Here is a 13,158-nt window from a genome sequence, read left to right on the forward strand (position 1 = left end):
TAAATAAATATTATAATTGATCAAAATGATTTACTTGGAATGATTTAATTAATTAAATAAACATTCATTTAATATAGAGTGATTAAAGAATTAATTAATTAGGTACTCAAGGTTGATTTAATTGACTTTTGGTTAGGACCTTGGTGATGTTGTTGAGATTAGGGGCCCATGGTTTAGGTGCCCATTTGTAGGGTATTACAGTTTATAATAAGGAAAACTTCCAATGTGCCATGATGATCTAGATTGGAGGCTTATCAACTCACCGCCTATCTCTCATGACCTTGATCATCAAATGGAAGCCTACTCCCCCTACCATGTTTCAAAGAAACAATAATAACAAGGAGGCTCTAATCAACATTCAAGAATGATTCCTAGGCAAAATCACATAATCATGAAGCATCCATAGCAATCCAATACCAATAACATCAATAAACCAACAATGAGCCTCATATAAAAGTAGTGCATCAAAACCCATAACAAATTAGGGTTAGCATAATCATAATTCTATCAAATCCATAATTGATATAATCCATCTAACATAGCAAGTGCATATAGAGACCGTTAATATAAATCTGTCATATCATGATCATCAATAAGAAGTATCATCATAAGCATATGAAATATAAATAGAGTCAGCACATAGTATAGTACCATGGAATATTTCTCAGAAAGTGGATTAAGCTACACTAATAGGGTCTATAAATGTACAAGGAGAAGGATGAGTCAGGGTGGGGCACTACACTACTAATACTGTATTCATTAAATATTCGACTACCTAAACTTCGGTGTCTAATTCATCCTCATTCTTAAATTCATCAATAAAGGCAAGTCAAGACAAAACTAAAGTGGGTTACCTACATCCTTATGTAAGGACAAAATATTCTAAAAGGAAAACTCTATGCCCCACCCAAATGTGACACCAACTTTTGCAAGTAGAGATCAACTGAACAAATGTATATATAACCTTGAGTAGAGAACAACATATTTATATGTTTATATTGTTACACATATTCCTATTGGTTCACAACTAAATAGAAATATAGAAAAAAAACTATGTTAAAAAGTAGATTCAAAGCACTATGTCTTTTGTTCTTGTTGCGTCCTCAAATTTAGAGCACCACTATCTTCATTGTTCAATCAAATATCAATCTTTTCTTATTTTAGAGAAAAGTGGCCACTTAAATCTAGTTTTTGGTTCCTCATTTCCATGCAGTAATCCCCAACTCATGGTATAAGATTAAATACCCATCACTCTTTTTTTTAATTTCCTGAAATTGGAACTTAATCCTCTATGTTTTGCATCTTAGATTTAACGAGTATAAACAACATTGAACAACTAACATTTTAAATCATTTGATATATCACTGCTTACATAATTACAATGCATCAAATTAGCATATGTGATTTTATTCATTTTTGTAATGCAAATGGTTACTAATATCAATTGAAAGGAGATGATGTGAATCTCCATTATTTAGTCTCCTTTTTCTTTTTTTTTTAAATTTTACTCCCACAACAACCAAGCCCACAAATACATCTGAATGTCGGATTGCAATGGCTATTGAAATGATTAGCACTCAGTAGAGTTACATTTTCAATTTTAAAAGTTTGGGAATAGATTTAAAATTGAAAAAGTGGCTAGGTGAATAATATATCCAAAATTTATACAAAAAATGTGACATGAATAACATATTTAAGACATTCTAATTTTAATAAATTGAAACATAAGACATATAGATAGAAATATAAAAAAAATTATAATTAGAAAATGACATGATTAATTTAATCTATCATGGTTCAATTGGTAAAGATACTATACTTGCATAAAACATTGTGGCTTAAACACACACTCTAGTGGTGGTGAATATGTACTTTGGAAGGGAGGTAGTACAGGGTAGTGATTGCTATAAATCATCTGTAAATCTATGTACAGACTGCCCTCTATCATGGACTATAAAAGAATCTTTCTTTTCTTTTTTCTAAGCTTTGATTTAAGAAATGGTTCATTTGAAATAATATTTGACTGGTGAGTTCTAATATAGAAACTAGTGATTTTAGATCAGCAACCCAGACAAATCAAAACTTAAAATATATTGATAAACTTACCCACATAAAACTCCCAAAATATTTGCCCGCAATTTCTTCTATTGCTTGGCCAGCATAATTAGAGAGCTCAACCCATATGGCCACCAGCCAAATCTCTGCCACACTTCAACAGCTTACACCTGTCGTACAAAAGTTGTTAACACTTCGAACACCACTTATATTTATCTCTGGTATATGACAAACACACTAATAAAATTCTAATTTAATTACAGCCTTGATGCATTATCATTATTACTCTGAAAAATTGAAACTTCCATCCCAACATCCTTTTTTCTCCTGGTGTATTCCATGGACTGATGTTTTTAGCTGTTGTCCAGAGTGAAATGTTGCAACAGTTTCAACCTGCTTTTTAGCTTAAATCTGTAAGATTTGGAATATACAAAGCAAAAAATATCACCGTTGAGAATTTTTGTCTCTGGATTCTTGCGGGAATACATTTAACTGATCAAAAGTGAGCAGGAAAATATTAATAACTGTGTGTCCTATCTTCCACAGAATATATCTAAATGAATAATGGTTAATCATCGTGGTTTGAATTATTCTTCTTCTTAAGTTAAATATCTGAAAGCTCTAATTTCAAGCATTTCACAGAATCCAACATAATACGATGACAATGATGCATAATATTTGGTCAATTTCATTTGATGGACTTTAAATAGAGTAATCATTTTACCTTCATCACTACTTAAACCCTAAATATGCATTCCAAATCACCATTACGAACCCAAAATTTTGAAATCTAAATTTCAGACAAACTATTGACTTAACAATCATTCTTTTATTACTTTGTGTACTTAGATAACCTGCATTTTAACGAGTTGAAGAAAATTGGATTATTAAAAATGTTTTTTCTTTGAAAGATCCATTTTAAAACTAATTCAAGCAATAATCCCCGATTATTTACTCAAAACTATAAACTTATTCAGTTATTAGACATCAAGCAAAAACATATTATCAACTGATTTTTTAAATTCAAATATTTCACTTAGTTCCTTCAGGGTAAGATTGTTTATTGATAAACCCTAACAGAACATTATTGATCAACACTCAAGAATTCGATGACAAATTGAGACTCTGTATTCAGCAGATTTCAATGACACTGTATTGATCAGGTTTCTTGGGCACTGTGACAGTGAGCACTCCATTTTCCATGGCAGCTTTCGCCTCATCCACATTCGCATTCTCAGGTAGTGTGAAATGCCTCAGGAACCTCCCTTTGAAGCGTTCACAACGGAGATAATTCTTGCCCCCTTCTATGCTACGTTCTCCGCTTATTTCCAGAATCCCACCGTCTACCATTCCTAATTTAACTGCTCCTTTATCCACTCCTGCAGCCAAACAGACAAAATCAAGTTCCATTTTTATTCATGAAAATGAAACCTTTAATAAATAAATAAATAAATACCAGCAAGGTCGGCCTTGAAGACATGAGTATCTGCAGTTTCATGCCAATCTACCACTGGAAATGTTGGAGTTTCGTAATAATTCGCGAAGTCTCTGCCGATATAAGACATTTTGTAACAATTCGCCAAATCGATAGAAAATGCGGTTTCTGACTTCACGCGTGATCTCTCTTGTTGGATCAGCTTGGAAGAAAATGGCAGATTGAGGCGTCTTATATATGTTCTCAAATTTGTTCCATAAGTTTCTCAAGGGGCCAGATATTTGCGGTACGTTAGCGTAAAGTTATTTTTAAAATATTAGATATTATTTTAAGGGCACCAAAATAAATATTGTAAATATTGGCATCGATTCACAAACAAATATGTTAATAAATTTATAATAATATATAACTGTTATAGGTACTTTATATTTTATTATAAGGTTTAAAAAATTAATCTCATCTAATTTACAAAATTAAAAAATATATATTTTATTAAAAAATATATATGTAAATTAACAGTCATGATATTGTAATTATCAAAAAATTTATGTTAATCAATTAATAATAAACAATTGTCATAATTATGTCATAATTATCTTATATTTTATTATAATATTTCAAAATATCTATAATGTTACCTAATTTACATTAATACAGCTAGCATACTGGTATTTTATAAAATCTATGCAACCTAGGAATCATAGCATTGTGATATATCAACAAATATTGTCAGGGAATAAATAATATACAATTGACCCAACAACCTTAGATTTAATTATAATATTTAAGAATGCACATAACTCTCATCCAATTTACACAAGGGTAGCTATCATTCTTATATTTTAAAAAATCAAAGAAAATAAGAGTCGTGACATTGTTATTTAACAACAAATGTTGTTAGTGAAAATAATATACAACTTACATAGTGAGCATAGATTTGAGTATAATGCTTAAAAAAATAGATTTATCCCCATCAAATTTAGAATAATGGAGATACCATGCTTATATTCCAAAAGAACTATGTAAAATAAGAGTCATGACATTGTGATTTTTCAACAAATATTGCTACTAAAAAATAATAATAGTTGGCATAGTGATTTTATATTTTATTTTAATATTTAAAAACATAGATTTACTCCATCCAACTTACACGAGTAGAGCTATCATGCTTTTTAATTTTATTTTTTACTGTAAAATAGAAGTTATGGTATTCTTATTTAAGAACAAATATTGGTACGGAATTAATAAGATACAACTAGCATAGTGACCTTATGTTTTATTATAATATTTAAATAGGAGTCACGACATTGTGATTAGCAAGAAAAAAGATTATGTCCAAAAATATTGAAACACTGGCAAACAACCATCTATTTTATTATAATATTTGAAAATTTAGTAAAACTAGTATACTTATATTTTAAAAAATCTATGTAAAATAAGAAATATGGCATTGTGACGTACTAACAAATATTATTAGTCAATAAAGAGCACACAACTAACATAGTGACCCTATATTTTATTAATATATTTAAAAATAGAGATTTACCTCGATCCAATTTAGGGTCTAGCTAGCATACTTACATTTTATAAAATCTATATGAACTAGGAGTTATGGCATTGTGATTTACCTATAAATATTGTTAGTGTCTAAATAATATACAACTTGCATAGTGATATTATATTTTATTATAATATTTAAAATTATAGATTCACACACATGCACTTTACATAAGCCATACTTATATTTTAAAAAATCTATGCAAATTGCGACTTACCAACAAATATTACTAAAGAATTAATAATATGCATCTAGCATAGTGACCTTATATTTTATTATAATATTTTTATTTCGAGATATGATAAGAGATGATTTGATGTGAAGATAGAAGTGTTAAGTTGTTGAAGGAATTGCAAAGTATGTTGGTTATGCAGTTTTGAGTGCGCAGAAGAGGATCTATTCAATCAAGTTGTGCTACTTCTAGATCTCACCACCTGTTGTTTTCTAGTCACCTACAACACTCAAATCCCCTAACCGGGTAAGCTCTAACAAGCTTCATTGTACAAATCCTTTAACAAGGTGATCCATTAGTTTGGATTTAGAAATTCTCTACCGAGGTTACTCCTAATAGGGTACAACCTGTAATAGGGTATAGCTCCTAACAGAGCTTTGGGAACTTTAACATGATGTTCTCCTACAAGAGCACTTTTGTAGACCTTAACCGGTCAGTTACCTATTACAGCAGATAGTTAACTTGTGAGTCCCATCTCACCGTGGTTTTTCCCATTTGGGTTTTCCATGTATAAACACTTGTGTTATGGTGGATGATTTACTATCATTTTGGATTGTATGCATAGTGTTTAGTAAAATTGTTAAGTATATCTATCAGTCAATGTTTAAAGTAGCAATGTTTTTGGTGTCACTGAATCACCCCCCCTCTCAGTGCTTTATAAGCCCATAAATTTGTATCAGAGGCTAACTTCTTTAAGGCTTAATCGTTTGGAAGGAAACCCTAAAGCCACCATTGGGGATATGGGCTACTTTGAGATGGCTAGAGTGCTTGAAGCTACTAAGGATGAGCTTGAAACCCTAAGGGTCAGATTCAAAGCTTCACAAGTCAAAAGGAGAGACATGACTGAACAACTATTGGAAATATATAATAAATATTCTTTAGATGAAGCTAACATTGATGCATTAGATGAAGAAGTTGAAAAACTAAATGATGAAAAGATAAATCTGAGAAGAGACTTATAAGCCCTAACTATTCACATGAGTCAAGAGATGGAAGCTTGAAGGGCAGATGAAGAACTTGTCAAAGAAAGAGATCATGAGATTGCTAAGATCAAACGAGAGAATGTAACGTTGTATGAGCATTGGCATGCTGAAAAAGAAGAAAAAGAGGCTTTGCATCTAGATCTTGAAATGGCATCATCCCTAAGAGAGACTCTTTCAAAACACAATGAAGGTCTTACCAGAGAACTCACTGAGGTTAATGGAAAGCTGGAAAAGTTCAACAAAAGTTCTAGCATGTTGGATGAGTAGATCCAATCACAGAGGATGAAAGGTGATACATCTGGACTAGGATTTAACACATCTGAGAAAGGAGAGTCTTCTAGTACAAAGAGCAACATTCACAAGAACAAAACAACTCCTAAGGCTAACAAGCCTACCGATAAGAAAATTTTAAACCTATTTTCTTTGTCTACCATAAACCTGGACATACTACAAATGTGTGTAGAAATAGACCCAATGGGAATACAAGCTACAATGCTAATTCTATTATGTATCTAAGAAATTTGAGGGTCATTTTTTTACATGCAAAATGTATGGACATAGATTAATTGAATGCAAATATGGAGAAAATAATCTAGTACCTCACATGAATCCAAGACCTAATAGTAACTGGATGAGAACCTATGATAACTGGGGTAACATGAATTGGCAGAGACCCTATGTCAACTGGTTTAGTCCATTTGAGATGGAAAAGGTAACTAATGTCATTTGCACCATTTCTAATAATTATGGTCATGTGGCTACGAATTGCAGAAGGAGAACTGGAAGAGGCAATGTAGGACCTTGGAGATCATCTAGAATGGTCTGCTATCATTGTCATAAACCGGGAAACATGGCAAAGTAGAAAGAACAAACTGGTTAATCACTCTGAAGATAAGAAAGGTAAGAAGAAGGTAAATGTTGAGGAAACCAGAGAAGAGATGAACCAAATCTAGAAAAAGAAGAGTGATGATATAGTTGTAGAAGAACCTAATCATTCACCCAGTGTGGAGAATCCTACACTGGATAATTGATCCTTTCAACAATGCTAAGGGGAGCATAGTGGTAAATCTACTTCCAAACCCCTTCAAAGATGAGTGGTAAGAGAGTTTGAATTTTGAATTATTATGTGTGAAATGTTGAAATCTTTTGTCAATTGATTTTTTAAAATTTTATCAACTGGTTTTACACCTGTTAATATTGTATGCATCATTAAGTGGTGTATTATGGTTTGTAACCCTAGCAGTAGAGCATTTAATGTAGTAGGTAAAAAGGATAAAAGAAAGTTTTACTATATTATTTTTACCCTAAATTCATTCTAAAGAGAATTATTGAGCACTTGCAGAGTGAAGAGAGAATTGCTAGCTGATATTAGTCAAATTTGTATCGTGATTTGTGTGATTGAAGCTAATATAAAGATTAGTGAAGGTTAAATTGGCGTACATTTGAGTAATCAACCAGTAACCGAGGGAAAGCATGTGAATTGAGGTATTTCTTTGTAAATCCCTTTTTGAATCAAGCTTAACTAAATGGCTTCGTCATCTAAGAAAGTAGAGAGACTAATGATCACATTAGAACCTATGGAGGTTTTGGAATCGAAACGAATAGTGTCTTATAATGCTTTATCTCAAGTTCCTAAGGGTGTCATTGTAAAAGGTGATTTTTCTGGCTACATTGATTGTAAAATTGAGGATTTAGGATCATTGTCAATCTATTCTCAATTTAAATCCCTTTGTGATAAGAGCGGAAAGACTCAACCCAAGTATATTAGGGTTTATGAGAAGGTTTTTCATAAAGAAACTTATTTTCTTGAGGATTTTGAAGAGGAACATATCATAATTATTCTTAGTCATTTTCATGTTGAAAACATGTATTTGGAGAGGACACACACTATAACCAAAGAGGCTATCCAAGTTGTAACTGGTTTTTGGTCAACCGGTGAAGTTCCCAAGCTGAGGTGAATTTCTAATGAGACTATAACCACTTTAACCTCATCTACCTCTAATGACCGTGCATTTTATGTTAATAACATTAAGGACCCAATGGTTAAATAGGCTATTATGGTTATAGGCTATAAGATATTCTATTCCAATAGAATGAATAGTGTACCATCTGCAGCAGTGCATACAACCTACAAAATGATTATTGAGAATGCAGAATGACCTTTATGAAGCCATAAGGAGTCAATTGATGTTGAATCTACAATCAATCAAGAAGGACAACAATCAGAAGTTCAAATTTTGCTAGTTATTGATTTGTTTATTCTTTTATTTTTAGAATTTCCTACTAGGAATTGGTGATATTGAATGGTCTAAAGGCCTACCGATAACTTCTCAGATCAAGAACAACATTAAAGTTGTTAAGAACACTTTCTTGAGTGAAATAAATAAGTATTTCAATGAATTTCAAAAGAAAATGAGTATGAGGGTAAGGCTACCTGAGGATGTGGTGAAAACAATTGCTAAGAACATCATTTTCATGGTCACCACTGGTTTCTATCTAATGAAAGCTATTGAACCTAGAGAAGATGAAATGGAAGACATGAGCTATGAAGTCAATTATGACTTATTGATTGGTTATGCCAATACCTTGTTGGCATCTCCAGTGGACAAGAAGAAGAAAAAACTGGATAAAGTTGAGGAGCAAACTGCAAAAGTTGAAACCAGTAGTGCTCCAACCAATAATATTAAAGGAAAGAAGAAGAAAGTTGAGAAAGCACCACCAACATCTTTTATACCTGCTAATACAAGAGTGACATGAAGTGTCCAAGTAAAAAAGGAATAGGTACCCAAAGTAACTACTATGAAGCAGACTACAACAAAGAAGAGAGGTCGACAAATGATTCTCCAAGAAGAATCTGATGATACTGATACTGAGGAGGAACCCAAGAAAATGAAAGCTACTGGTAAAGCAGTTAAGCTAGTAAAAGAAGTCCCAAAGGCAGCTGTTCCTATTAATGTCTTATCTTACATGTCTATGCCTAACTTTGGCAAGATAGTGAAAACATTGGGGAGAAACATATTTGATAATGTCAAGAAATGTTTTGATTCATTTGATGAAGATCAGAAGGACCAAATTTTTCAACAAGTAATCAGCTATTTGTGTCATTAAAATCGATTACTATGTGTGTGAAAAGTGAAGCTGTATTTGTATATGGAATACACAACACTTCAATTAAGCCATTAGATGCATGGCTAGTAAATAAATAATCAATAAATAATAAACCACTACAAAGTGACCTATTGCCCTCTAGTAGATGCGATTTTAGATAGATCTCAGATTGCTAAGCTATCCAATGACTAGACAAGACCTAAATGAAGGATTTTAAAATCAATATGAGCATGTATATGAGCTAAATGGATGCAAGATTTAAGCTACAGATTCAAGATTAATCTAGCATGATTTAAGCAATATATAATAATTTAAGCTAAATGATTTAAGCAATATGAAATAACTAATATGCAATATCTCAAAGCAAATTCTCAATGAACCTAGAGCAAAAATAGAATAATAACAATATATTCTCCAGTATCTTTCGTTACGAGATGAGAGCCTAGATTTATAAAAAAATTAGAAAGAAACCAACAGCTGAAATCAAATGATGATGAGAGGTCAAGATTTTCCCAGAAGAAGCACAATCTAGGTGAATTGATGTGATTGGCTTCTTTTCTCAGTTTTATAAGAAATTGAACTAAAATTAAGATAAAATCAGAAAAAAAAAAAAAAAAACTTATTTATTCTGTATTTCATTCAATTTTGACATTTACTTGTTTTAATTGTTTTTCTGAGATTTTTTTAGATTTTTTTATTTGATTTTCAAGATTATCTCCATTTGATTTCATTTCTCAATTTTTTTATTTTTTTTCCAATTAATTTATTTATTTATTTGTTTCCTTTTTTGAAGATTTGTGCTCATAATTTCCAATTCCTCTTTCTTGATTTGTTTCCTTTTTTGAGGATTTATGGCAATTTTTATTTATTTTTCAAATCAATTCCTCTCTTTGATGACTTAATGGCAAATTGATTTATTTAATTAAATATGCAAAAGATTTAATGAAAATAAATAAGATAATTGTTTAAAATGATTTACTTGGAATGATTTAATTAATTAAATAAATATTTAATTAATATTGAGTGATTAATTTTTCCATGTGACATTAGTGATTTTAGAAATTATTTGTGTGGTCAAGATTTATCTAATTGCCTTTGGTTAGGACCTTGGTGATGTTGTCGAGATTAGGGGCTCGTGGTTTAGATGACCATTTTTAGGGTATTAAATTTTCCCCTCTTTGAATTAATGTGCGAGTAGTGCGTTGGTTCAAAGAAAATTTGATTTCTAGGAGATACCAGTTTTGAACTTGATTGATCATGAACCAGATGAAGAGCGAGGTATTCACCTTGTTTTGAAGTGATGAAACTGAACATAGTTGATTAAAGTGAAACTGATCCCCAACTTGATTGAACTAGGACCGATGAAGACAAAAGATACCAAACTTGAACTTGATTGATCAAGAAGCGGATCTTACTAATCTAGAACTTGATTCAACTAGACTCAGTGAGCGAAGAGAAAACTAATCTTGAACTTGATTGATCAAGATACAATGAGTGAAGATAAACTGACCATCTTGATTTGTTGCGATGAAACTGAACACTTGCTTAGATTAAGTGAATGATCAAAGACACTCTTTACACCCTTGATTGAGTTTAAACAAATAATTAGCTCGATGAAAAATTGATGAAACTGATTAACGTTAAGAGACTGACTTAGACAAAGACAATGTCAGGTTGATATGAAACGATAAAACTGATATGCCCCTAGCGATTAATTTGGTGAAGCTTAGCTGCTGAACTTGTAACAAAGATTTTTGGAATAAATTATTGAATTTGAGGTCATGAGTATCCCCCCTTGGGAGTGAAATTGAAAGATAGCGAGGGTTGCGCAATTATTTTAAGCATTTATTTTGAGCAATTATAAGTTATTTGAGCACAAAGACTAATGTTGAAGATTAAAATCAGAGTTAATGTGAAAATTAAATTGAGTTTTAGAGTTGATTAATGAGAAATTGAGCGCAAATTGAAGAAGAGAATGAGCAGTTGATGAAAGTGCTAAGTGGTCAACGTTGTGAAATTTTGATGAAAAAATTGACGTCAAATTTTGATTTCAACCTCGAAGATGGGCTTAGGACAACCGATTTACAAGCTCTTTATTTGATTCCATTGTACTTGTGTTGATTGATTATGAGATGTTGTTCTATATGCTTTATTCTATATGTATGCATATCTTTTTAGTATAGACGAATGAATGCAAATGGAATATGGATGTTTATTTTTGTTTCTTTTTATGCAAATAAATGAGGAGAATGAGTAACTAGTAATGCAAATGTTTATTTTTCATCATGCAATAATATGAATGCAAATAAGTATAAAATGAAATGTATGGATCTATATAAGATGCTCATGTATGTAGCTAACATGTCAATATACAAGTACTCGATTAGAGAAACGATAATGAAAACGAGACCACTTAGCTGAGAAATGACGAATGCCTCAGACTCTCATTCAAAAGATAAAGAGATCATTGTTATCATGCCGAAATCACTCGAAATGCATAAAAATTAGAATGAATGCATCCTAAACCTAGTCACTAGATTTGGAATGCTTAATTTTCATCATTGAGTGTTTTACAAACACAACAAGCAAAATAGAGTTAATTTCTTTTCATATGCAATATGAATTATCTTGTCGGCAATGACCCTTTGCTCATTCATATCCCTGGACAAATTATGCATGCATCCGGATTGCACATTAAAGAAATTCTGTCAAAACAGACAAAGAAATGACTCCAACCTCCTTGTAGCATACAAATAAGTAGAGTCGAGGTATGTGTGGTGATTTCACCTTGATTTGAAGGCACTTATCACATACACCCAACTAGTTAGATGTTTCCAGATCATCAGATTCATTGCTACAAGCAGAAAACAAAGAAAAGTATTATGCCGCCAATCCTTGCTCCTCTTAGTCAAGATAGACTTCCTCGAGTTACTAAGAGGGAATAATAAGCAAAAGCCAAAATAAAAGACAACACACAAAGAAAAGTTCATGCATATCTCAAACAATTTAGTGAATGTTTTTAGTAGTCTTGTTTTGTTTGTGTACTCAGTGATACAACTATGTAGTAGTTAGGAGACAGGTGACTGACTCAAAGTGGATGACCAAGTACTAGTGATTGAAAGATGACTTGGTTGATACTTCTTAGGACATGTAAATTGCTCAGCTGATTACCCTAAGACTAGGATAGTGATCAGCTTCAAGCCATGAGGGTTCTAAAAGAACCAGGATGTCATGAAAGTGATTAAAAGATATGTATAAGTGAAAGCAAAGATGTAGGAAAGCGGGAATGAAAATAGGAAATGCCAACATTGTGTTGATAGATGGCGCGCTTGAGTACAAGAGGCACCTGTTTATCAGGTTTTCACCTTCTTGGCAAAGTTTTTTTTTTTCCAAGACTTTTTCTAATTTTTAGGATTTTCTTGAGGACTTTTTCTGATTTTTTAGGATTTATTCAGGACTTTTTAGCTGTACAGGCTGCTGGAGCAGAGAATATTTAGGTGAAAAATTTCTTCAAGTGAATGGTGTTGATCAGTTCACGGAGCTTCTCTTCTTCCGATGTTGAGATTTGATAGGCACCAGAGCCAAAGACTGCAGTAATGATGTAGGGACCCAATGAGTTGGGTTCAAATTTCCCTTTGTTTTCTTGAAATTTTTGATTCTTAGGATTTTCTCTCAGAATGAGGTCACCAACCTGAAATTCTTGTTGTCGAACCTTTTTATTATAACCTCTAGACATTCTCTTTTGATATGCTTTTACATGATCAAATGCCACTTGTCGACGTTCATC

At 32.0% G+C, this 13,158-nt stretch overlaps 1 protein-coding gene across 1 annotated transcript; it reads right to left on the reverse strand.

The window, feature by feature from the left end:
* Positions 1 to 3,093: 3,093 nt before the first annotated feature.
* Positions 3,094 to 3,667, reverse strand: LOC131065133 (class I heat shock protein). The gene is made up of 2 exons (XM_057999548.2): positions 3,512 to 3,667; positions 3,094 to 3,434 (listed from the first exon to the last, which is right to left on the reverse strand). The coding sequence occupies exons 1-2, from the start codon at positions 3,618 to 3,620 to the stop codon at positions 3,187 to 3,189; spliced, it is 357 nt and encodes a 118-aa protein (XP_057855531.2). The 5' UTR covers positions 3,621 to 3,667; the 3' UTR covers positions 3,094 to 3,186.
* Positions 3,668 to 13,158: the final 9,491 nt, after the last annotated feature.

The sequence above is a fragment of the Cryptomeria japonica genome, chromosome 5, assembly GCF_030272615.1.
Source record: "Cryptomeria japonica chromosome 5, Sugi_1.0, whole genome shotgun sequence".
NCBI lineage: Eukaryota > Viridiplantae > Streptophyta > Pinopsida > Cupressales > Cupressaceae > Cryptomeria > Cryptomeria japonica.